At 49.3% G+C, this 26,967-nt stretch overlaps 1 protein-coding gene across 5 annotated transcripts in view; it reads right to left on the reverse strand.

Moving 5' to 3' along the window:
• Nucleotides 1-1,402: 1,402 nt before the first annotated feature.
• KANK1 (KN motif and ankyrin repeat domains 1) overlaps nt 1,403-26,967 on the reverse strand; it is a 229,613-nt gene continuing 204,048 nt past the window's right edge. For 4 of the 5 annotated variants that reach the window (XM_055118412.1, XM_055118410.1, XM_055118421.1 and 1 more), the window contains 9 exons: nt 17,824-18,012; nt 17,045-17,153; nt 15,421-15,663; nt 12,967-13,054; nt 8,081-8,300; nt 5,399-5,541; nt 4,883-5,083; nt 2,743-2,841; nt 1,403-2,400 (listed from right to left, as the gene is read on the reverse strand). In XM_055118412.1, the coding sequence (XP_054974387.1) occupies nt 2,338-2,400; nt 2,743-2,841; nt 4,883-5,083; nt 5,399-5,541; nt 8,081-8,300; nt 12,967-13,054; nt 15,421-15,663; nt 17,045-17,153; nt 17,824-18,012 (1,355 nt within the window). In that variant the 3' untranslated portion in view covers nt 1,403-2,337. The remainder of the gene's footprint in view (nt 2,401-2,742; nt 2,842-4,882; nt 5,084-5,398; nt 5,542-8,080; nt 8,301-12,966; nt 13,055-15,420; nt 15,664-17,044; nt 17,154-17,823; nt 18,013-26,967) is intronic. The other variant, XM_055118415.1, reaches the window with a different exon arrangement.

The following is a 26,967-nucleotide window of genomic DNA, read 5'->3' on the forward strand; positions in this document are numbered from 1 at the left end:
CTGATGCCCAATCCCCGCCCTGCCCCGCCTTGGAGTTGGCAGGGAAGGTGAGAAGGCCTAGCTCATGCCGTGCCTTCACCGGCACATTCACTGCAGGGGACTTGTGCAGGATGTAGATCCTGATGGCGGCCACCCAGGGGCTCCTAGCACTGTCCTGCCCACAGTGCCTCCAGCACCAGGAGCAGCAGGGGCGGGTGGCAGCCTGGCCCCAGCCTGGCTTCTCAGGCTCACAGGTGTGTACATAGGAGGTGAAGGTGGGGGAGAGGATGGTGAAGATCTTCCTCCCCGGAGCCAGGATGCAGGAGCAGGCAAGCGAGGCCGGTGTCCCCACCTGCTCTTCCCAGCTCCTCCAAGACCCAACCTCCAAGCCCAGTCAACAGGCTTATTGGGGCGGTCCTATGGAAACACACTTGGGACAATCTAACCCCCGGCCTCTTCTCAGGATCAATAATGAACACATGTGCAAAAAGGAAAACAGAAGCAAAGAAGATTGAAGAAACTTCAGTGCTATTTTTCCAGTGCACCTGGTTCTTGCAAATGGATGTGAGTTGAACTTTATCCAAAGCTGGAGAGATCGTACTGGGGTCGGGGGCTTGGCGGGCAGGGAGCCGGCCTGGCTTCATTCCCTGGCACCACACGTGACTTCTCACATCCCGCCACGAGAGATCCCTGAGCACAAGTCAGAGTAAGACCTGAGCACATGCTGCATGTGACCCCAAATGAAAATTTGCCAAAATGGTGTCCTGACACAGATTTTTGCATCTGGGCTGCCAGGCTTCTTCATTTAGAGAAAATAGACCCACTTCTCTGTCATTAAAAAAAAAAAAAAGACATGGGAGGTGGGGGTGATCCATAGTACAGCAGGTAGGGTACCTGCTTCACATACAACTGACCTGGACTCGATTCCCATCACCCCATATGGTCCCCCAACCCCCCTGGGAATGATCCCTGAGCATTGCCGGTTGTGGCCCCAACACCTCCGCCCTCCCCCACACACAAAGAAAAGAGGAGACTGTGTGGAAACAGGTGCAGGTGCTCTGGGCTCCTCTCCCTTATCGACATATCGATAAGGGAGAGCACCAGCCACACAGCAGCTGCGCAGTCGAAACGAAGGACTGCTCCAGCAACAACCCTGCTTACTGGGCGGGCCCATGGAAACACACTTGGGACAATCTACCGCCCCCCCCCCCCCCCAGCCCCTGCCAAGTGCCTGTCTGATGAACTGTCTGCTAAGGTGCAAGCCCGGTGAGCGGAACTGGGGAGTTAGGGCTGAGTGCTCCGAGCCACCCCTGCCCCAGCGGCCCCCACGGCCCCTCCCCCACAGTCCATCCATCACTGCTGCCACCACAGTCAGTCAACAGGCCCTGGCAGACAGCGTCAGAGATGGAAGAGGACAAGCAAGAGAGCTTAATGAAATTTTATTTTGCAAATATGGCAAGAGTCTAAGGCACTTCAAACATTTAAATACACAAAAGACCAAAGTAAATGTGACATGGTATGAAGGAGTCCATAAATACAGAGAGAACGCCGGCACTATATTCCTCTAGACGCACACGCCAAGCCAATTCCTCTAATACAGTTCCAGCCTTTATCATTCAATACAGAGCTGTGCAATTGTGAATAAAAACACAATAATGTTACATGTAGTTCTTCATGTCTTTAATTACTATGGAATACAAAAGTTGAAAATACTGTGTCAATTGTACATAGGTACTTCTTAAGGAAAAAGCCATATAGTACATCCAGCTAAAAAAGACCTAGCTGAAAAAAATATTTCCTCTTTTGAGTTTTATTCTTTTTGAGAGTTCCATCTTTTATTTTTACACCAGAAACCTACCGGCCCAGGCCTAAGTAACTGATCACCAAGTCGTGACCACATTCTTACCTTAAAATAATAAAGACAAAAGGAGAAGAAAACCCAACCAATCCAGTCAGGAGTGGGATTTTTTGCGCTTTCCAATGGTTCCACAGAATCAGGGAAATATGTGTGGAGATGTCGTGACCACCAGGCCAGTGAGACTTGACGTGTCTGGGCAGAAGAAGCGCTGGCGCCGCCCACCTGCCTGGCTCGGGTCATGTCTCCAGCCCTCCTGCTGTCCTCTCTTGAGGGCCGGAGATGCGACGGAGCCTGGAGTCAAGTGTGTCCCACACAGCGGGAGGTGGGCCCGAGGGAGGTGACGCGGCCTGACCCCCACCATCTCTCGCTGGCTCGACGTCCCGCCAGCTGCTGTGTGCTGGTGAGCTCAGGCACAAACATATACATTCAGTAGCTGTCACCCCACAGGAATGATTAGCAGCTTCACGGTGGCCTGTTCGGGGCTGGCTATTTGCACAGAATCAGTCAAATGAACCTCGGTGGGTGGGGCCGGGAGAAGTCTTTCTTCCCAGTCTCGGGGTGCCCTGAGAGAAGACGGAAAAGAACTACGTTAGTGAGTGATCTCAGGTCGCGCTGTCCTCTGCCCCAGCAGCTTGCAACCTGCCGCTGTCACCCTCCACACAGCGACGTGCACTGCCATCTGGACAGCGGTGGCCGGAGTGAAATCTTTCACATGAGCTGTGAGACTATCAAGGCTCCCAGGGACAAGGCGGGCCCCGCCTCAGTGGGCTTGGGGCAAAAAAGGCTAAGAGGCAGGCGAACACGTCCATTTTCACCATGGAACCCGCGCCCCCTGTGAGTCCCGGGACAAGGGGCTCCCTGGGTGGCCTCGGGCTGCTCACAGACGCCAAACGCAGGGTACTGACCGGAGAGGAGGCCTTGGCGAAGTTGACGTGGGCGTACAGGAGCACCGCGATGTCCTTGTGTCCGGCCTCCAGGGCGATGGAGAGCGCCGTGCTGCCGTCCTGCAGGAGGGGACACGCTGAGCTGGGCCTTTGGATGGCCGGAGCCAGCCCCCGAAGGGTGTCAGTCCTATGGGGACTCTCCTGGGTACCAAGCCTGAGGGACGCCACGAGAGATGCGGCCACGTCCTGCCCGCACCCCGAGGGCACGGTCCAGAAAAGATCACCCCGTTTCTTCGTCTCTGCCTCGACTGGGTAGGAGAGGGGGTCCCTGTTGCCCTGGGCCTGCCACAGGTGAGGCTGCCCTGAAGAAACCAGCCAAGCGCTGCGCCCCCAGGAGGGGCTGGAGAAGACAGGCTGCAGCCGTGACCATGGAACGCTAGTGCGTTCTGAGAAGCACTGCTGGGACCTGGGGGTGAGCCGCTGCTGACAACTCCCTGCCCAGCTGCGGGTCTGATAGTCTGGACATAAGGCCAACAGTGGCACTCATGGTGGTGCGGGGGAGCAAATCCCAGGTCCCACCGTGCCCCCCTGGGCCACCTCCTCTACTGAGAAATAGGCTCAGAGTCAGAATGGGCAGGCAAGTGCCATGTTGTGTATTCTGACATGAAACCTGCCGGCATTCTCCTGACTCGACTTCTGGGGAGGGAGGTGAGCCCCCAACCCTGAGCTCCCAGGAAAATGCTCAAATGAAGATGTGTGTGTGTGTGTGTGTGTGCATACATGCGTGTGTGTGTTTGCACAGAATCCTGAGGACCTGCAGAGCTCAGCAAAACCTGAGGGGAAGCACCAGACACTGGAAAGAAACATTTTCCAGTCAATGCTGACACCCTGGCCACTGCGGGTGTTCAGGAGCACCCAGGTACCGAAAAGCACCACTGGCTGCCCGGTGGGTCTGTGGGCTGGTGCCGGCGTGTGCTGGATGCTCGGGGCCTTGTCCCCAAACTGCATCCCGGGCACCTTCTCCTCCTTAAAGGAGCAGAAGGCTGAGCAGCGTTTCTGCAAATCACTGCACCCCCAGGGCTTCTTACTGCTGCTCCTGGCTGTGAAACACAAACAAGCAAACAAGGTAAGACACAAGGGCCTTTCTTGAGGAGCAGCAGCTGCAGACCATTGCCCTGCCCTAGGGGAAGTTCAGGGTTTTGGGTGCAGTGCCCCTGGGGGACAGAGAGCACCTGCTCAGCCTGATGGCCTTTCCTGCAGGGACCAGTCCAGGGCAAAGGGGATGTTTTCCTATTACCTTTTTGAGTGTTTTGAGTTTTTTTTTTTTTTCCTGTTAGGTCACACCTGGCTGTGCTCAGGGCTTACTCCTAGCTCTGCGCTCAGGGATCACTCCTGGTGGGCTCAGGGCACTACAGCACTACCAGAAGTGCTATGTGTGAACCCGGGTCAGCCTTGTGCAAGGCAAGCGTCCTGGCTGTACTATCTCTCTGGCCCCTGGTGCTCTGAACCGGGGGAAACTCTGGTCCAACTGGTGCTTCACAGAGAAGGAAAACCTTCAACGACAGAACCGAGCCCACTTCTGCCTCGACTGGGTAGGTGAAGGGGTCCCTGCTGCCCTGGTTTTGCCACAGGGAAAGTGCCCACTGTATTGGCTGGCTATTTTTTTTCCTTTTTTGGGCCATACCTGGCGATGCACAGGCGTTACTCGTGGCTCTGCACTCAGGAATTACTCCTGGTGGTGCTCGGGGGACCATATGGGATGCTGGGATTCGAACCCGGGTTCGGCCGTGTGCAAGGCAAACGCCCTACCTGCTGTGCTATCGCTCCAGCCCCTGGCTATTCTCTACCAAAGGAGCCACCAGCTTCTGTGTGGAATCACGAGGACCACAGACAAGTGGCCCAGACCCTGCCCTTCTCTTCTAGAACTCGCCAGAAATAAACTGGGTTCTGTACCTTTTGTATTCTGATGCTCATCACTTTCTTCTCTTAATGGGCTCTGAGGTGAAGCCCATTAACCTCCCTCCCTCTCCCTCTCTTTTGGGGCCACACCCCAGGGTGCCCAGGGACAGTCATAGAGAATCTGTCTGCTGCATCAAGTGCCCTGTTGGCTGCCCCCCGTCCCTCGCCCCCAGCAGCTGGCGGAGGCCCGGGCGGCACTCACGTTGTCCTCGAGGTGGCCATTACAGCCTGGCTGTGCCAACAGCAGCTTGACGATCTCCACGTGGCCGTGCTCGCTGGCGCACATCAGGGCGGTGGAGCCCTCGTCGTCCTGGGTGTTGACGTCGGCCCCACACGCCAGCAGGCCCTTCACCATGTCGATGCGCCCGTGACTGACGGCCAGCATGAGGGCCGTCTGTCCTGCCTGCAGACGGGAACCGCAGCGGGCGTGAGGTGGACCCGTGGGGACTTGTGGGCCACGAGCTGAGGAAGCCCCTAAGGTGACAAGGCCTGAGGTCCTCTACTGGGACGACCAGGGACAGAGCAAGGAGACGGGAAGTTTGCAAGGTGTTGCGAGTTCAGCTCTGAACTCAGCAGACCCTCGAGCTGGAAATGATGGCATGACAAACTGGCAGTGCTCAGGAAGCCACTGTCACTGGCGGATGGGTGGGGGACATCCTGGTGCCATGCAGGCTGACCCCTGGAGCGGGCACGCATGCGCGTGCGAAGCAGCGCTCACCTGGCTGGCCTTGGCGTTCACGTCCCCGCAGCCGAAGAGCTCCTCCACCACCCGCATGTCCTTCTCTGCTTCCACGGCGGCGAGGGCGGCCAGCATGATGGGCGTGTAGCCGGCCTTGTTCTGGTGGTCCACGTTGCACACATCTGCAAGGACACGGTTACAGTCACTGCAAAGGCGTCTCTGCTGGGTGCCTGATGATCACAGGTCCTGCCCCGGGGGATGAAGGCAGGGAGTCAGGGAGAGAACGGTGGAAAGGCATCAAGGGCCCGGACTGACTTGGAGGGAAATGGGAAAAAAGTCCTCATCCCAGAGGAAAGTGGGTGGAACGCAGCAGCGAGTTTCCATAGCGGTTCTCATCTGCCAGCACCCCATGGGGGCTGGACTGAAAAACCGTGGAGGTCTGCTCCAAGTCAGACTATTTTGAAGAATAAACTGAAAGTGGGACCCTGGCATTTACATGTTGGTGCTGGCACTATAGTCTGTGTTCATTAAACCACAGTCACATGAGAGCCACCCCTGGCACAGGCCGGCATTAGCGTGTTGGGTGGCATCTGGGAGACCAGGGCTTTGGAAGGAAGACAGCAGTGAGCACTACATTGGAAAGGATTTGTGAGCCTCATGTAGAGATCATGGGACATGGAATAGAGTGTCACACACACACACACACACACACACACACACACACACACACACACACACACACACAGAGTCCCATTCTTAGACCCTGAATTTGCTCCTCTGATGTGGTTGGTGCCCTCAGACAAGAATTCCAATCTCACAACACCTAGCTCTGGGGGCTTCCGTTCTGACAGCAAACACAGTAGGTCTCTAAGGAATTGCCAGGGAACCAGACCCATCAACTAGACCTCTGTGTGTCCTGCGGCTAAGGACTCTTCTGGGGCTGAATGACCCCCGGATGCCTCTAACTTCTCTCAGTGCAGTCTAATAAATGGAAGGCTCGAGGGCGGCCGGGAAGCTGTCCTGAACCCAGGCTGAGCTTGTTTCCCTCTGAGGTGGGGGGAGGGAGCGGGAGATACTCCCGGGTTCCCAGACAGCTGCATACTCCGGGCACAGGCGTTCACAGTTGAGCACATCCTCTGGGGTCACACCCCATGGAACTGGCTGTGCCTAGTGCCCAAGGCCAGGTAGTGCCAGGCTACTGGGGCTCAGTGGCATCTGTGAGCTATGGCAGCTGAGCGAGAGCTAAATGAGTCCAGGAAAAGTGTTTGACCACGGCATCCAACAACGGAGTTAAAATCATTTATTTTACCAGCACACTGTACCCACTCAGATTTTCCAAGGGTGGAAGAAATTGTGACTTTTTGGGAGCTTTACTGCAATCTCGTTTGAGCTTCCCCATGCATTAGCTGCTGATCCATTCGAACACTTTCTGGGGCTGACAATATGTCACAAGCTCTGTGTATAGTCTGGGGAGTCTGAAGGGAGAGAGGACTGGAATTCTTTCTTCGTAAGATGGAAGAACATTGATTCTAACTTGGCCTCTAAGCTTAAGCAAACTGAGAAGGGAAAAAACAAAAGGCTTCAGTTGGCTTGGCTGGTACCAAAACAGCATTGAAAGAGTTTACTAGTTGGGAGACAGTGAGGGAGAGCTGGACGATGTTGCTGCATGTTGTAAGTCGGGCATTAGTTAGAGGAGGTCCTAGTCAGACTAGGTTCTACCTGGCCACAGGTTAGAGATAAAAATGGATTAGAGAGACAAGACAGTGGGTAAGGTGTTTATCCTGCATGCAGCCAACCCAAGTTCAATCCTTGGCACCGCATATGGTACCCCTATCCTGCTGGGAATGATCCCTGAGCACAGAGCAGGAGTGAGCCTTGAGCACTGCTGGTGTGGTCCCCAAACCAAACCAAATGAAAAGCCGTTGTGATCTGAGGAACAGAGGTACCACTGGCCTGTTCTGCTGGAGGAGCCCAATGCTTCCCCTTCCTCAAGGGGCCCTTTTGTGTTCTTCTCCCTCCTTGCAGCTTTCCTACACCCTCTGGCTGGTGTGGAAGGTTCCAACCACCACCAAGAATTTTCACTGCGCCTAGTGGGTGGGGCGCTTGCCTTGCATGCAGTCAACCCGGGTTCGATCCCAAGCATCCTGTATGGTCTCCTGAGCACTGCCAGGAGTAATTTCTGAGCACAGAGCCAGGAGTAACCCCTGAGCACCACCAGATGTGGCCCACAAACTAAAAAACAGCCACCCCCCCAAAAAAAAAACAACTACAAAAATAGAATTTTCACTGCTTTCATTTGGATGGTTTAGGTAAGTATAACACTTCCTCTGCTCTGTTGATTCCAGTGCCAGGCCTACCCCGCTGTGGGGAGATGGCTTTGCTCTGTCCCAGCTAACTAGACGCTTCTGGAAGGCAGGTGGAGCCAGGCCCCAGAGCAGCCTGCAGGCAGCCAAGCCAGGACGCAGCCTGGGGACCGCACCCACCTCCCGAGAGCACCCGCCAACCAAGCCCACATGACTCAGGTGGGAGGAATGTGGGTCAGGGAGATGACCAGGCTCCCAACCTGGCTCAGATGCGGCAGCCCCGAGAGCAGGATGGGGCTACCGAGGGCCTTTCACCCACAGAGCTGGGACCATGTCCCCCCGCTCTGCTGAAATAGTCTCCTAGGAGCGACCCACGGGGCCGAGAAGGGGGCTGGCCAGCGCCTGGAGGCCGACGTACCCGCGTCCAGGAGCAGCTTCACGATCTCGAAGTTGGAGTGTGACACGCTGTAGTGGAGGGCTGTGTTGCCGTTGCCGTCGGCCATGTTGATGATGTGGCGTAGGACGTCGGGTGAGATGGCCTCGAATGCGGCGATGTAGTCCCCCACCATGGCCGGCACCGCCGACTTCTGACTGGACACTCGGAACCACTCGTGCTGGAGGGTGTTCAGGCAGAACCGCTGCAGAAAGAAAAAAAAATCCACCGATGGAATGGCCATCAGTTCCTCTTGTTTCTGGACGTTTCTGAGACCCTAAGCTAAAAGCCCCCCACACACCAGGCCTCCGGAGAGTCAGAAACACATGCAGCTAGAATCGAACTCAGAAGCAGCTCACGAAACCTGAACCCCAGACCGGAACAGTCCTGGTGAGCCTTACTGTAATTGACAAATAGATGGCTTGGTGTCACTTGCAGCCTTGCTCAGAGGCCACTCCTAGTGGTATTTGGGGATCACCTGTGTGGCCAGGGATCAAACCCAGGTCAGCCACATGCAAGGCAAGTGCCCTAACCCTGTCTCTCTGACCCCCAATCCTGATTCGACATCACAGACATGCTTGACTTCTATGAAGGAGGCCACTGAGCACCCTACCAGCCCAGAGAGGTTCAGATTCTGACTGAGTTAGGAGCTCAACCAGCTGGGAGTTCCGTGTCTTGGTTTCCTCATCTGCAAACACAGGGAGACTCAGGGCCAGAGTGACAGCACAGCCAGCAGTGCGTTGACCTTGTACTCGGCCGAGTCAGGTTCAATCCCCGACATCCCAGATGGTCTCCCAAGCACTGTCAGCAGTAATTCCCGAGTGCAGAGCCAGGAGTAACCCCAGAGGACCACCGGGTGGGGCCTGAAACCCCCCCATTGAAAAAAAAGAAAATAAAACCAGACCAGGGAGACTCGTAGGACATTCTGTTCCTCTGTTCCTAGTATATTGGCTAGGGGCAAATGAGGCTACACATGCGAAGCACTAAGGCCTGGCTCCACTGGTTACTGAGCTATCACCATATGCAGTATGCTAGGCTTGCCGTTGACTTTCATAGTAATCAGAAGAGATGAATTAAACCACTTTAATATGCTGCATCCTTCCTGTCCTGACCAGCTCCAACTCCTTGCGACCGCCCATGACATGTGGTGAGGAGACCATAGCCAGAATGTACCTCCCTCTCCAATTCCTGCAGGAGAACATTGGTTTCTCCTTTCTGCCTTGCTGCAGGGAGCTTAGATTTACTGGGTTACTCCCATCTCAGTGCTCCTATTCCTCTGTGTTCATTTGTAACTTCTTTCTTTGTGCTCTGTTAACTTGTAAATATTGTTTTTCTCTTCTTCTTAAGTCCTTTGCATAGTTAATTCAGAGCAATGTTCTTTTTGTATGGGCACAAGAAGACAGTTAATGCTACGCTTGTGTAACTTGGGAGTTAATTGACTCTCAATGATATTTACCTCTTGGGAACCTGTTCTCTTGACTTATGCCTAAGTTGCCCTTACTTCCAAAAGCAGGGTCCCGATGAGGGACTGGATGGACCCAGGGCAAGCCGTGAGCTATGTGCTACCCTGGCATTGAAATGGGCCTGGCCAAAGTGCTGTAATGCTTAACTGTAAGTTAAGAGCTTGGTCATGGACAAATGCTGTCATGATCCAAAAAGCAGCAACTGAATTAGGACCCTGCTAGGGTTTGGAAAGATTAATTTTGCTTGAGCACTGTAGTCTGAGTCTGTGGCAAGATGTTCCCAGGAGAGCCACCCTATAAGCCTCAATGTATCTCTGTGTCCATATAAAAATAAGTAACATTAAGATGTTAATTAAGATATTGATTAGGTTATAGGACTAAGGAGAAGAGGAACACCCCTAGGTGGTACTTCCCCCCTTGAGCCTGATGGGCTGTCAGAAGGGCTTTCTTATGTTGATTTTGCTATTGGACTGGGTGTAGCATCTACCCCGAGTGCGAGGGAGTTGGAGAGAGATGAGAGAGTTGGAGGGGAGAAGAGAGAGAGCAGGGCAGCAAGATGGAGCATGGAGAGATGACCGGGAGAGACAGGAGGCGCCGGCAATGAGGGGCAGTGTGAGACTAGAATGGGGGGCTCAGAGATACTAGAACAGGCGCGTGGGGAGAATGGAATAAACAGCAACTGATCAACCAACTGGCTTGGCCCTTGTTCCCTCCTCTGTCTGCCCCATGGCACGGGGCTGTCCAGGCTGGGCAAGTGGTCCGAGACCACCTGAACCCAGGCAGTGAGGGGGAGAGCTGTCCGGGCTTCCCTAGCTGCCTGGAGATTATACAAATTCCCACTCTTGTTCCAAATACGATCATCGGGTCAAACTTGGACTGCCATCAAGTTCAATGCTAGTGACAAGGATAGCTCTCATTTTCTACCATGGGTCCATTTTATTATTATTATTTTTTGGTTTTGTGGCCACACCCACTACTGCTCAGGGCTTACTCCCTGGCTCTGTGCTCAGAGTTCACTGCTGGCTGGGCTCATGGACCATATGGGGTGTTGGGTATTGAATCCAAGTTGGCCAAGTGCAAGGCAAGCACCTTATCTGCTGTATTATTGTTCCAGCCTGACTTGCAGGTTAGCTTTGATAGGAGCACACTCTTTATTTGTGTTTGCTTATTCTTAAAAAGTTAAAAAAATAAAAAGGATCCAAGAGAGGGATAAAGAGGAGGTAAAAAATATCAAAACACAAAACACAATCCTCTTTCAATAGAAAAGGTGGGATTGGAATTAGAAGGATTTCAGCTTGTCAGCTACTAAATCTTCAGTAATTTTAACCAAATCTGTCATATTTCAGTTTGCGTGATGAAAAGTATTGTGGCCAGGAGAAAATTAATTTCATTTTTTCTCTTCTACTTTTACATACTCAAATTTCTCTCCCTGGAACTTTCGCCCAGAAAAGAAATGACATCGCACTGTAATAACCCCATCACTGCTACAAAAGATGAGCTGGGCAGCCCCGCATTGTGCTTCCACATCTACCACCACTCCCAACATAGCACATCCAACACTCTCTCCCAGTCCAGTCTAATCCAACTGCAACAACAAAAATATGCTGAATTGGTGTAGCACTGTAGCATTGTTACTCTCATCCCGTTGTTCATCGATTTGCTGGAGTGGGCATCAGTAATGTCTCCATTTGTGAGACTTGTTACTGTGTTTGGCATATCCAATACACCACGGGTAGCTTGCCAGGCTCTGCTGTGTGGGCGAAATACTCTCGGTAGCTTGCTGGGCTCTCCGAGAGGGGCGGAGGAATCGAACCCAGGTCCACCTCGTGCAAGGCAAACGCCCTACCCACTGTGCTATCGCTCCAGTCCGTATACACCTGATAAAAGGGCTGGTCACATAGGGCTGCAGAAATGCTACACCCTCCCCTAAGAACACGTCATATGATATTTTTTAAATGTTGAAAGAGAACGCAAAATCTAGGCACCTACAGCCTTTTGAAACTGTAAATTCAGTTTAAACCTCGGGGGAACAGTGACAGTGCAGTGACAGTCCATGGTTTTCCTATTTGTGACCAAGGTAGAGGCAGGCATTTGGTTTATATGGATCGAGTTCAATATGTAATTCTATGCTCCTCCGAGACCAGGAGTTTTATTTAGTGCTTCCTCTGTAAACATCACTACCCTGCTCCTTTCTCGGCTCACTGATGGAGTATCAAGAACAGTTGGCTCAGTTGCAGGTTTCCATAGCAATAATAAATATATGAAGATAGCATAATTTCAAAAAATATGGCACACAGAGTAAGGTGATAAACCAAGACAAGGAGCTGGACTCAAGGCAGGTAAAATCCAGGCACAGTGCTCAGCAGTGGCTGCACCAGGGCCAGGGGCCTGCAGGGAGCAGGCGGGCCCTGGAGGACGGTGGCCGTGCCCCCACGTGCGTCTCCTGCCATGGCCGCCAGCACCAAACACTCTTCGCATAGTGTTTGCTCTACAAAAGGAAAACAGTTGCTCTCTGCAGGGTGAGAGAAAGTCCTTCCATCCATTTCAGTCCTTGCATTTTGACCTCAGAGCCCTGTAATTATGGGGGCCTGTAAACCAACTTTCTCACTAGCTGCTGACTTTATGTGGCATGAAAGTAAAGCAAATCTCTTGTTATGGTGCAAAAACCCAAAAGCATGGTGCCATCTCGATTAACTCGAGAAGCTGCTGCTTCTTGGCACACACGGTCATCATCCAGAAGCTGGTTCTAGCTGTGAAAGAAGCCACAGAGCAAAACTTCAGCAGTGCACGGGAGAGGAACATTCGACCTGCCACTGCCACAGAAATACTGCTCTGTCCTGAGCTGTGTCATTTTCTCGCTCAGAAAACCATCACCCCCCACCCTCTCTCTCTCTTTCTGTTTGCTTCTGAATCTCTCAAACTTCGAGAAAATGACAAGGACAGTCCTCTCCACATTTAAAAATAGTGTCTGCCTGCATTCCACATCAGAACATAATACACAGCTTCATAATCGAAAGGAATGTTGACCTCCGCCCAGATAAGTTTCTTTTAACATCGCATGCTAACGTCAAATGCGGATTCTGCTCCCTGGATCACAAGGTGCTGTAAGCAGTGGCCGAACACACAGAAGGGTGACCAACAACTGCAATTAGCCCTTCCTCCTCAAATGTCCTCTGCTCCACGAAAAGCACAGGGTGTGACAAGGACATCCCAAGTTGGGTCCGAGGAGAATGTTCACAGGGCAATGCAAACAACAGGCAGTGCACACTGCTCCCTCCTACCCACAGATGTTAGAAATAGTCTGGTGGGCACTAGGTAGGTAGGAAGAGGTCAGGGGCAGCCTGGGGCAACGTGTCCAGTGGTGACCACTCAGGCACTTTGGATAGACTCTCCTTAGGGTGGACTCACCATGTCTTTGCTGGTCAAAGCTTTGGGATCATGGATATTATTTTTCAGTAAGTTGCAGGCAGACAACATCTTTTCACTTAATTCATACCTAAAAGGGGGAGGGGATAAAAAAAGAGAAAGAGAGATAGAGAGAGATAGATCATGATTAGCACCTCCAAATAGACTTTCTAAAACAGAAAAAAAAATTCTCAGACCCTTTAATTGTTTTAAAAGACAAGCAGCCTCAGGCTGAGCTTGCTAGGTCTGGTTGAATGATATACCTCGAGAGCCCCCAGACATCTGAGTACTGATGCCACCAAAGCATGCCCATGGCTCCAGCCAGGGATTTTCATGAAGGTTTGGCTTTAATGACTTTTATAATTTTGTTTTTTTGAGTTTACTCCTGGCTGTGTATTCAGGAGTCACTCCTGGAGGTGTTTGGGGGACCATATGGGATGCCGAGGATCAAATCTGGGTGGCTGCGTGCAAGGCAAATGCCCTATGCACGGTGCTATTGCTTTGGTCCCGGCTTTAATGATATTTTGCAATAACATTTAAAGACTTCTGGGGGGGGCTCATCTTGCTGCTTTTGTTCTTTGGGGGGCGGACTCCCAAGGGACTCCCAAGTGGTACTCAGGGGACACTTCCCTGTGGTTCCTGACCGATCAATGCTAGGTGCTACTGTGGCCCTGAGCATTGGGGACCACCCAGACCACCCCTAGCAGCGCTCGGGGGCTACATGCTGGGGACAGGGCTCCATCAGGCAAGTGCCCTGACCCTCATGCTCTCTCCCTGCCCCTCAACTTAAAAATGTTTTTACTTTTCAGAGACTGAAGCAGTCTGAATTACCACCTATTTGCTGGCCAGTTCATGAGTCTGAACTGACATTTTCTAACTGAGGAAGTATTTGCCTAATTCACATGAAAATACAAATTTGAACGTCAGATGACATATGGTATATAAATTTTCTCAGAATAAAGCTGCTTGAAAAAAAAGAAATACAAGATTTTGAGGCATTTGAAAATATGTGAGACACTAAAAACACCTGTGTTAATGCAATTAAACTTCTATTTGCCAAATTAAATACAGCTAGGTTATTATTTTTTTAAGAAACAGAAATGTTCTGTTTATACTTGAAATTGTGACAAACCATGATATAATTTTCATCTGTTCTGCCCTCTCTTATTTTACAAACACTGACTCCATTTTAAGGTTTATTTTCTAGCCAACTAGAATATTTATCTGATACTTTATTTGCAAATTTTTGTTTGTTTGGCTTTGGGCCATACCTGGCAGTGCTCAGGGCTTACTCCGGGCTCTGTGCTCAGGGGTCATTCCTGGTGGTGTTCAGGGGAGCAAAAGACACTGAACCTAGGTTGGCCTTACGCAAGGTAAGTGCCTAAGTGCCTTATCCACTATTCTATTTCTCTGGCCACAGCAAGTAAATTCTTGTGGAGATGCTATCACTCGACAAGCAACACAGTATCAACATACAATGGAGTAAGGTGCATCCTCTTTATAATAAACATTATCTTTTAAAGTAAAATATCTGTTTCTCTCACAACCAATGATCCTTAACTACAGGATGACACCTGTATCAAGGGAAAGGGCTAGTGTTAAAATAAATATGAAACCTTAAATGTGCTGGTAACAAACATTTCTAGCATGTCTTAAATATAAAGTAAATCTGTAGCACTGTAGCACTGTCGTCCCGTCTCCATTATGAGACTTGTTGTTACTGTTTATGGCATATCTAATACGCCACAGGCAGCTTGCCAGGCTCTGCCGTGCGGGTGGGATACTCTCGGTAGCTTGCCGGGCTCTCCGAGAGGGACAGAGGGATTGAACCCAGGTCTGCCGCATGCAAGGCAAACGCCCTATCCCGCTGTGCTAAGGAAAAGAATTGGAAATATGAGCCCACTGAAAATTAACCAATTGGGCAATAGTTTTAATGGTATCATTGGTTGCATTTGCGTCTATGATGGATTTAATAGACATGAGAATCTGAGCATTTTGAAAAGTTCAAAAATAATGCAAAATTGAGCATACCTTCTTGCTTTTACTTTAATAATAATTTCTTAACATTTTTTTCTTCTACCCCTTATGTTTTTGCTTATAAGTAAATCTAAGGAAGTGAATTAATAGAAATATTAATATAAGGTAAACAATGGAAACTCGAGTGGTATTTATTTGATTCTGTGGATGGTGGCCCCACAGATCAAATCAGGCAGCATGGAGTTAAGAAAACTGAATCCAGAGGTGACTAGATCATAAGCCTTTCTCTCTAGCACCTCATGCACCTGTGTTTCTTAGTCCCAGGACAAGATGTACCCATCTCCGAGACATGGTCAAATCAAGCATCCTTTGGAGTGATGAAGCAAACAGACACAACTGCAAAATATCCTAAATGGTGACTCTATTTCCAAAATACATTTAGTGAAGGAGGGGAGGGGAGGGCAGGGGAGTGTACCACACCTCTCTCTGATTTCCACCTTCTCAGGTTCACAGTCGTGAACCTGCACTTCATCTTCCACCCTGGCGGACTTGAAACCTTCCACCGTAACACCAGGGCGCCCTTCTGCCACTCCCCGAATGTCTTCGTCCTCCGCTTCCTCCTCCTCTTCCGCCGGAGGAGACTCGAGGACCCCACACTCGTCATCTGACTCGGAAGAAGAGCTTTCCTCGGAGCTGGAATCATCACTGGAAGTTGTTTCGTACCTAGGTGGCAATTGGGATTTCAGGAGATGCAAGGTGTGCCTGGAAAGACCCAGTGACAGAAATTTCTACCCAGGTAAAGCTGCTGTCTCCAGAAGATTCACTAGTGTTCAGAGTAAGGTCTGCTGAAAAGGTCTGGTGGTTCCAAACGGGTTGACTTAAGAAAGGTGTCTGGGTGACCAACTGGTGTCATATGTCATTTGCAAAAGAAAAAAAAACAAGGCATCTAAGGGTTAGATTGAGAGGAAAAACTTTGGGTTAAAATGAGAGGAAAATCTGACTTTATGGAAACTGGGTTTACAGTCACTCATCTTTGGGCTCCATTCCTCCTGTTATGCACCATTACTTCCCAGAGTGAGCAGATTATTTAAGTAACCATAGTTCCTCTGGCACACATCCTCTAAAACTGTCTTTACCCCATTGACTAACAGAATTGCAAAGGTTTGATAAATAAACTTTTTGATAAATAAATAAATAAACTTTTTGATAATAAATAAATAAATAAGGTTTATTTATCAAAGGTTTGATAAATAAACCATTATGTTAAATCTTTGTGATTCTTTATTTTACTTTTGAGGGTGGCAGGGGGTGCACAGATGGCAGTGCTCAGAGCTTTCTCCTGGCTCTGAGCTCAGGGATCACACCTGGCGGGGCTCAGGGGACCACACAGGGTGCCGGGGACTGAACACAGGTTAGCTGCGTGTAAGGCAAGTGTGCTCTCCACTGTTCTATGGCTTCATCCCCCTGATCCTTTCTAGTATCTTAACTCACTCTGCACCATTGCTTTCTTCCCCTTGCCATGTCTCAATTAAACAATTAATTGACTTGGTTGTAGGGAGACAAACGGGCTTATCTACTGATCTGGACCAATAGGAAGGGAAGGAATAGAAAACTACTAAATATCCTATTTAGAAAGAGGAGGATGGATGGCAAGACTGGGTTAGTCTTCCAGTGAAAGAGCCTACAATGTCATGTGAAAACAGGAAGAGCTAACGGGATGACCCAGGTAAAGGAGAGGATGACCGACATTGCTCCCGGAGCCCGGCTCTCGGCTCTTTTTTGATTCTGAGAGTTCTGAGGTAAGAAAGCACCAGTTGTCCAACAGGAAACCTGCCGCCTGCTCCTTTGGTTGAAGACTTTTGTTTTTCCAGATCAGAAGAAGAGAGAAGATGTAAATCACTCAGCTTCACCAGGTATCCTTTAAAGAATGCCAGATCCTTAAAGACAGCGGAAGAGAGGAGAAGCCCAAAGCACCTTCCTGAGGAGGGATTCTTCCATCGCTGAGACGTGGCAGCGTTCCAGAGTAGGCACCTTGAAATAGGATGTGAGTAGCAGGAGGCAAAGGAGACAGACAGATCATGTATGAACCACCGTCTTTCCTTACCCTCCATTGATGCCAACAAACTGAAGATTCTTCTTCGCTCCATTAGAGTCTTTGATGCCATCTTTCTTCTTCATGATGGACTTCAGTGTACTTTCGCTATTTGTACATGCTGCAAAAAAAGCAAAGTAAGGGGACCAAAATGAGCACAATTCACATACTTGAGTTAAACAAAAGTGTAATCTGTCTACATACTGATTCTTTCCCCTCACTTATGTAAATATAAGTCTTGGCTACTTAGGAGGAACTTGCACAAAATGCAATGGAAACCTGTGAGCATACCAAAATAGTAACTCAAAGTTCCATTCTTAATGTTCTTAATGGGAAAAAAGGCCCTTGGTGCTCTCAGACATAACAAAAGCACTGACTTCTAGCATTTTTATCAGGCTTTTACTGTTTACAAAATGATGTCGTGTCTCACTTAACCCTCAAAAATTCATTTAGGCACTAAGATAAGGATTATTCATTTTCTTCAAATGAGACAACCTTAAGAAAAAAAAAGTCTGCTTCCCGGACTACAGAAGAGTGAAATGCTGTTCAAAAACATATAAATATACATCTTTTTTCAATGCACAAAATCCAATGAATTTTTCTTTAAGGGGATGGGGGTGGTACACAATTCTTTAGCAATCTGAATTTAAGGCTATTCTAGGCCTTTCTGCCAAACAGCTGTAATCACCATTTCCCCCCACTCCTGGGCAAATGCCTAGGCACACACTGTACCAGGTGGGTGCTGGCAAGGCTAGAATCCTGACCTATGGACTGTGAGTGAGGACAGTTACCGTAGAGGCCAGTGGCGATCTGGTCGTCGGTCAGGTTCACGGGACACAGAGGATTTTCCTGTGAGGTTATGGTCCTCTGGTCGCTGAGAGACCTTCCTTCTTGGGTCCCCATCTCCTCCAAATGCTGGGTGTTTGATGATGCCCCTGACTGAAGAACTCCACACTTGCAGACATGCAGCATATTGTTCGCTGGCAGGAAGGAGGGAGCATACGTGAGCAGGCGACGCTAAGGTCAACCCAGAAGGGATGAACTGTTTTCCCAAGAGTCTTGCTCCTTTTTCTATTCCCAAGTGCTTCCCTGTCTTTTCACATATGCGGCCATGGATCCCAAACTCACCCCTGCACAGCCAGCTTCACCCCAAGCTCAGCATTCTGAGCCCACAGCCCTAACCTGCTCTCCTTGGCCTTCTGCCCATCCCGGACCCTGCACTGTTCCCTTCTCACCCACTGCTGGAAGGCTCTGCCCTGCACAAACTGCTCTGTTCCCCCAACTAAAACACCTCTCTCCCCCGAAGCCCCCTCACTGCTCAGGAAACCTGCACTACACTGTAGACCGCCTGGGTGTCCAGATCCCCTCGCCCCAACCCCACCTCCCACTCTGTGGTGCTCCTTCCCGGGATGGGCCCAGCAGCTACAAGATGGAGCCAGCCTGGGTACGAGTCGGGGTCTCTCGCCTTCCTGGCAGCAGGTTTTCACTGACGCTCTTCTTTCCCGACTGGCCCTTCTCCCCCACCTGTCACTCCCTCTCCCGAGCCTTCATTGGTCCCTCTAACTAAAAATGACAGTTCCTTCTCCTCACAGCCCACTCTTTCACCCTCCGTGAGAGACTTAATGACTGCCATGACTGCCTTAGTGTGCAAACGGTCCGAGTACTGGGCCATTCTAATGGGATCTGTCCTACTTCGCTGCATCTTCTAGACTGCTTTTCCATCTACCTTATCTCACCCAATCATTGTCACATCCAAAAGGAATTCTTTATTATCACCATTTTTTCTTTGTGTCTCTACTACTTCCTAAACTACACATAGAAACATCAAAATCTACTCAGGGTAATGTCACATGGTAGGAATCTGATCACAACTTTCTTCTTTAAAAAGAAAATTAAAAATTTTTTTTTTTTGGTTTTTGGGCTACACGTGGCTTAGCTCAGGGCTTACTTACTTCTGCCTCTGCACTCAGGGATCACTCTTGATGGGTTCGGGGGATAATGCAGGGTGCCAGGGATTGAACCCATGCAAGGCAAGCGCCCTCCTTGCTATACTGTGGCTTTGGCCCCCAGAACTTCCTTTTAAAATAAAGCCTGGGGAGCTTGCAGAGAGCAGGGCAGAACGCCTGTTTTGTAGACAGAAGCCTGAGAACTTGGTCCCCAGTGCCAGTGTCTGGGATCCGTGGTGCTACATAAAGCGTGTGAAACTCCTCAAGCACTGAAACTCAAGAAAAGTGGGCAGCCCCCGCCACTGATCACAGTGACAAGAGAAAGAGAAGGGAAGGGGAAAAGTGAAAAACCATCACTGTTGAAACCTCTTAATCAGTGTTTCCGGCTGGTGACCTCATCCTTCCTGGACTTCGGACCTGGCCTTGAAAGCCACTGCTTGGAGGCTTCAGAGGGACACAGTCACTGACTGCACAGTTGTTTTTGTAGGGCCACAGGACGTGGTGGCCTGCGGCTATGCCAGGGCATGCTCAGGGCTTGGGGAATTTCCTAGCAGCACTGGGGATCAAATTTGGACTGCCTGCAGGCAGCATGAGCTCTAGCCTCGAGCAGCCTCAGGACGGGAACCAACTCCACTGACTGTATTCTGAGAGAGAAGAAAAAAGGATGACGGAACCTCAATGCCACCATTCACAGACTTCTCTAGGGGGCATGCATGTGTCCGAGTTTGGTTCCTGGTACCCCATGGTCCCCTGGGCATTGCCGGGTGCAGTCCTGGAGGCTCCTAGCACTCCCTGGCACTGCAGGGCCCAAGCAGCACCACAGCCTCTGGCCCTTGTCTGAACTGATAGCCTAGCTGGACGAAAATTGCCAGCGGGGCCACTGGCCCTCCTGAAGACTCCTGGAGAGCCCCCTGCCCCTCCCTTCTAAAACAAAACAAAAAACAATAATAATAATTAAAAAAAAGATCTAGGCCATGTGTTAAAATGCAGATTCTAAGCATTAGCCAGGCGGTCACTCTGTGGCTCTGGAGGGGACCAGGTGCCAGCACTTCTGACTCTGCTGACCATCCTCAAAAGACTTTGATGCTTTGAGGTCTGGTTTGGAAACTACTGGTTTCACACACCACCACTCTAATAAAAAAGGGTGGAGGGAGGCAAAATGTTCAAAGTCAGACTTTAGAGTTCATCGAAATTTTCATTCTCAAACAGCCAAGCTGAGAATTCTGAGGGCTGGGTAGTTTCAGCGACTTGCCCGAGGACACGGAGCTGGACAGGAACCAACACTTTTGAGTTCTGTGAACATCCTCTAGTCCTCTCACTGCCAAAACTGCGCTTCCTTCTTGAGCTCTGCAGGTGCCTTTAGCAGAAGCCCCAGGTGACTGCTTACGAAACCACCTCCCTCTTCTGTGCTGAAAGCTGTCTTCTGAGTAATATTTAATGCCTCATCCCCTGACGTGTCTGTCCCCCAAGAGTATAGTAATACAGATGGTCCTGTGTTGTTCTGACTTACTCTAAGCAAAGTAAACAAGGCACTGATCATCATTTCTCCCTCTTCATTGATAATACCCAGAACATCTCAGCAGTTAATTTCTGAGTGCGGGAACACTCGTCCTAGAGAAACACTTTCACTACGCATCTTCCTTCTTAGGAACCAACAGTGGAGCTGATGAGACAGTAGAGGGGACAGGTGCTTGCCTTGCAGGTGGCAAACCCTAGTTTCCTCCCTGGCACCACATATGGTTCCTCAGGAGTGCCAGGACTGATCTTTGAGCAATCAGGAAAAAAAAAATAAAAGGAAATTTTTTTCTCCTATGGAGGTCCAAAAAGCAGTGTACAAAGAGCTCAGTCCTGGTGACAGTTGCCCCCCAGGGACAGACAACATGGAAGTGCCAAGACCAGCCATGGGGACTGGGAGATACAAGGATAACAGAGGCCGGTGGACTCGAAAGGCTGCAGGTGTCCTCCCGTTAGCCCTGAGCTAGCTTCCCAGATGCCCTTTTTCATCACTTATTTTCTGGGGTTTCACCTCAGAAGTCCTAGGGGCTGGGCCTATGCAGTACTTGGTCAGTAGTAATGGGGCCCTGTGATGTGGTGCTGTTCTGACCCGCAGCCTGGCACACCCAGTGGTGTTTGGTGGGTCCCTTACAGTGCTGGGGCTCAAACTCAGGACTGTGGGCATGCCAGGTCCGCATACCAGCACTGTAGGCCAGCTCTCTTGCCATGCTATCGCTCTTTGTAAAAATAAATTAAAATAATTAAAAAAATATTTAGGTACGGTGGTTTACAAAGCTGTTAGTAACAGTTCTGACATGCAAAATTCTTTTTGAAACTACTCCTTTTAGGGGACAGAGAGATAGTACAAAGCTCAAGGCTCACAGAGCCATAGGTAACCTGGAGCACAAAGCCAGGAGTAAGCCAATGCCCATCCCCTCAGCCCCCAAGACTACATTTTAAAAACTAAAGTACGGTTTAATGACAATAAAACCAGATGCAGTTTACGAGTAAAGTCTGGTAAATTTTGGTAAATGGAGATACCCATATAATCTCCCTCATTAGATACAGAACATGTCTCATGGAAGCCCATAAGCCCCTCGTTGTCCTTTTCCTGCCGGTCTCTCCAGTGGGACGCAGCCCCTTTGCACCCTGCCTGTTTTGCAAACGGGGGCCGGTGGGAGGTGGTGGGAAGTGTGCTGGGGGTGGTGTGGTGTGTTCGTGAATTCCGGGGTTTCTCATATACAAAGCACGCACTCTGCCCCTGAGTCAATCCCCGGTCCCATAAACTGGGACTTTCTCACAGCTTTGCTAATCAGGGTGTACTGTCTCACACGGGTACTTGAGGGGCCTTTCGAACGGAGGTGGACAGAGCTGTCCTCCCCGAGGAAGTTGAACTGCTCCACTCCACCTACTCCTGGCTCCTTCACCCCTGTGCCCATCTTTATTAAACTGTCCTGCAGGCAGAGAATGTCAGCACCATTCCCAGCCCTTCTACCCAGACTCCTTTTAAGGCCTGGCCCCAATTCTGTACCCATGATCCCACTGCTCTTTTTTTTTATTAGAAAGTCACTGTGATGTACAGTTACAAACTTATGAACTTTTGTGTTTGCACTACACTCATACAGTGACCGTTTACCCATCCCTCCATCAGTGCCCATTCTCCTCCACTAATGATCCCAGTATCCCTCTCACCACCCCCACCCCATCCCCCCACCCCACCCTGCCTCTGCGGCAGGGCATTCTCTTTTGTTCTCTCTCCTTTTGGGTGTTGTAGTTTCCCACTGCTCTTTGAGAAGAAAGAGCTTCCCCTCATTCTCTTGCAACACTTCCAGACCAAAATATGCCCAGCCCTGATTTCTGTTTCCCGAGTCTCCACCAGGAGAACGTAGGTCTGTCCATTCGGCCCACCTGGCCAAGCCACGTTACTCCTACAGCGCGCCCTCTCGCTGCCAGGCCCCAGAAAACCTTCCACACATATCCACCGTTTCACTGATAGTCACGGGGCTTCTACTGTGCTAACTGGCAAGGCAAAGTCCACTAAGTGTTCATGTCAGAAAGTTCTCTAATTTCCTGAAATCAGAGGGACTGTATCGGTCTCCTTTTTTGCCCCCGAAAGTTTTTCAGATGGCGCTGCAGTGGGCTGCTCTTGAGTGGCTCGTGAACAATGGCCTAAACATGGGAAAGACCCTTGGTGGCGAGAAAGGACATCTGGGCTGACATATGCACTACTGACCTCTGGGCCAAGTAGGACAGGTATAGCCAAGCAGGCCAAGTCAGGTCACCCACAGAACTAAGATCAGTCCTGCTGCCCCTCAGATCACCTGATGTGGGCCAAGGGTTCATTTTTTAAGTAAGGATGTGGGGCTGATGTTTTGTGGCTGGGGTCCACCAGGGCCACACCTAATTGCATTGAGAGAATGCGGTCACATGGTATCAGAGATGAGCTCATGACCTTGGATGCAAGTAATCCACTGCTTCAGGCTCTGGGGCGTGTCATCTGAAAGTACAACGAGGGCAATAGTACAGAGGAAAGGGTGCTTGTCCTGCATGACTCGGGATTGCTCCCCGGCATCCCATATGGTCCTCTAAGCCCACCATGTGTAATCCCTGAATGCGGAGCCAGGAAAAAGCCCTGAGAACTGCTTGGTGTGACCAAAAAAAAAAAAAAAAAAAAAAACCCAGAAAAAAAAAGTATGGAAAGTATGGTGAACTGGGGCCAGAGAGAAAGCACAGTGGGTAAGGTGCTTGCCTTGCATGCCGCCGACCAAGTTCAATCCCTGACACCACGTATGGTCCCCTGGCGGTGGGGAATGTGCACTGGTGGAGGGATGGGTGTTTGATCATTGTAAGACTGTAACCCAAACATGAAAGCCTGTAACTATCTCACGGTGATTCAATAAAATTTTAAAAATTAAAAAAAAAAAAAAAGGAGTGATCTTTCAGCACAGGGCCAGGAGGAAGCCCTGAACACCAGTGGTGTGGTCACAAAACTAAAAAACTACAATAAACTGCCTGCAGAAGTGCTTAAGTACTTGTGGGATTTTTTTGTTTGTTTGCTTACAAGCTCCTTTCAGTGATCTTCCTATGCAGACAGTGATTACTGAATTTAAATGGATCAATATAAAATCTGACTTCTGCAAAGAAGAGTTTATGCTTCTCTCTGGTTGTTTAAATCTGTCAACGTGGACCAAATGAATTTGTAGGAATGAGTGTGGTTACCATCCCCGAACCACTAACAGTAGAAATTCACGGGCAACAGCAAATGAGAGAGCAGCAGTCACAGAGCACTTGCAGAATCCTGGCACCTGGGTCAAGGGAGCAAACCTTCCACCAGGAGGAACTGTGGGGAGAGGAGATGGGGAGCACGGGAGTGGGTAACTGCAAAATCTTTGGCTGTTAGAGTAGCCTTAGCACCAATCATGCATGAGCCTCATTTTATGACTTGATCATATTATTGAGGTCAGAAGCGGCAAGTGACAGAAATCATAGACTGGAGAAAACATGACTATCTTTGAAGTGTTAATTCTAATTCTTAGTATGTAATGTATGAATAATCCGAGAAAGTGAACTATACTGAAAACCGACAAAATAAAAACCCACATTCTTGACAGTGTAAGGCAAAAACAGTTTTGTAAGAAAGGTAATTCAATGAAAAACAAAGCTGAAGATTTTGAAGAGATCATTTCCAATTTCAAACTCTGGCAATTATCTACCTAGATGAGAGTTGGTGTTATCTAGAAATGTGTCTCCCTAAATTTATTAGAAAACTGATTGCCAAAATGTGTTAAAATGGAATCTTTTTTTGAGCCACACCTGGCAATCCTGAGGCTTACTCCTGGCTCTGCACTCAGGAATCACTCCTGACAGAGCTCAGGGGGCCATATAAGATGCTAGGGATCAAACCTGAGTCGGCTGCATGATTTTACCACTATACAATCCTCTGGCCCCTCAAATGGAGTTTTAAAAATTGCTTTGTTCACAAGTTCCAATTTGGCACACTAATGCGCATCTTTATTGATCAAATAAATTGCTTTCTGAAAATGCACCATAAACAATGTGGTCAACTAATTAACAATGTTACTGTCCTAATTTTTCTGTCAGCCATGCTAATTGGATATTTTTTCCATTACTATGTTTTCTAAGCATGTTGGGGGTGTGGGGGTATATAAAAGAACCAGGTCTCAAATCAAGGACCTTGTACAAGCAAGGCATGTGCTCTGATATTTGAACCACATGCCTGGACCCCTGGCTGTTTTTAAAGGAATATCTATCAAGCTTATTTTTCAAAGTGATAGGGGGGGCTGGGGGGATAGTTCAAAGGGCTGGAGTACATGCACTGCAAGAGGGAGTCCCGGGTTCAATCACAGGTCCCCTGAGTACCACCAAGTGTGCCTCTGCCATCCTACCCCAGAGTAAGATCAATTTCTGGTTTATTATGGAGACCATTCAACTACTTGGGTATTTTCTCAAAGTACAGCTAAAAATTCAAAGGAATCTAAAACAATGCTTTGTTTTTCCTTCAGGAAAAAGGGCTTGAGTATGAATCACCCCAAATACTGGTTTGGGGAATAGACAGTAGAAACCATTCATAAAGAAATGCCTTTTTTGGGGGGGTAGTTTTTCTTTTTAATTTGGAGTGGGGTGGGGGCTACATGTAGCTTTGATGGAGATAGGAGAATTCCCTTTCTGTTCCAAGCATCACCCCTCGGAACTCTCTGAGTGCCAATACATGGTGGCCACCGATAAAAAACAGTTAACAGAATCTTGAGATCAAAAGTTAAACAGCCAAGCCGAGCCTCCCATTCTAGGGTGATTTTAGAATCCTCTTGGGAACACATTAGACACATACGACAAATGTGTCTAAAACTGGACACTGGGAAATCAAAATGCCTTGTGGGTAAGTGATCAGATTCTCCCTCACTACAACTCCGACCACATTTAATTACACACAATCCCAAGCCCTGCCCTAGAACACTCACTTTGACAGGCTGTATTAACTCATGTTAGGTAAAGCAGAAGTGCTTTGTGATTTTCCAGATGCATCTGAGGCCTCCCCCTTCTTCTCCCTAGGCCCCAGATCACTCGGCTTCAGCTGAACTCTTTCACTGCTATTGGTGTATTATTTGGAATGAGTAAATACCACCACAGACTATTACCATTCATATTTCTGGCATCCATGTTTGATTTTCAAATGCACTGTAAGTTTTGTGAAACATGATTCACTTAATATCTTCCTTTGTTACGACACCCCCCTATATGGTGGACTATATAGTGGCCCTCAGTGTATGCATAGCTATCAATGGACCGCGCAGAGAAAGAGAGAGACAAGTCATGAACGACTTGCTGTTAGGAGGAAAAATAAGCAGTGGTAACCATTGTCCAATATCCAGAATAACCTCTGTCATTAGTGACTGGGCCCAGGGCGTTTTGAAAATGACTCATCGGCTGCATTAGCCAGAGACAAGCAGCTTATCTTGGGCTGAATGTGTCTGAGCCACAGTGCACATGTGTCTCACTCATACATATTCAAAAGATAAAGTTTCTGCTTGAAATATTCAAATTTGTGGGTTGGAGAGAGAGCGCGTACAGGTGTTAAGGTGCTTGCCTTGACCCGGGTTCGAACCCCAGTACCACGTAAGGTTCTGCCAGGAATGATCTCTGAGTGCTGAGCGAGGAGCATAAGCCCTGAGCACCAATGGGTGTGGCCCCAAACTAAAAACTTAAACTTGCCACACGAAAGCCCCCTCAAGGGCTCTCAAAGGAGGTGGGCAGAGAAGCAATCTTTATAATACATTTTCTGCAGAACTGGAGGGCCTCCTCTGGTGTTCCAAGTGTGTCCCTCATTGGTAATTTCCATCTTTAAAGATGGTCGGTTCTTTCTTTGGAGAAGCTCATCTGGATTATGCATTTTCTTCGCCCCAGATTCTAAAGAATTCTAAAACTATTGCTGGAACTCTCAACTCCGAGGTCACACGCCTCACTCTAACTAAGGCTGCTGGTCCCAAGGATTCTTCTCCCGAATTAGGGCCTGCGCCTGCCTGATGGAAGGGGTGGGGTAGGGCCTGTGTGTGGAGGGGAGGGGGGTAGTGGGTGGTTGCAGGATATCCATGAAGTTTAGGGACAGTAAAAGTTTTCCAGCTGAATCTGATGAGCACCCTGGCAGAGAGCTCCTTTTATAGAGCGAGTCTGCAGAAGAGGCCTCAAGCAAGAAAAATCTAATCCAACCCTCTCATTACGCCGGACACGGCGGCTCAGACCTCCCTCTTTGAAGTGAGCCTGCACATTCCCGCAGAGCCAGCGCCAGGAGTCAGCTCTGGGACTCGAGGTCAGCGGCCTTCCACGAGGCTACTTGGGGATCCAGAAACAGCATATTTGCATCAGTTTGCTGCTCATAGAGCATTCGTCCCAATGGAGATCAAAAAACAGCAGAAAAACTGAATTAGGAGAAAGCTAACTAGAATCTGTAATGGTTTGACTTTCATTGTCTTATTTTTG

This window comes from Sorex araneus, chromosome 1 (assembly GCF_027595985.1).
Source record: "Sorex araneus isolate mSorAra2 chromosome 1, mSorAra2.pri, whole genome shotgun sequence".
NCBI classification, from domain to species: domain Eukaryota; kingdom Metazoa; phylum Chordata; class Mammalia; order Eulipotyphla; family Soricidae; genus Sorex; species Sorex araneus.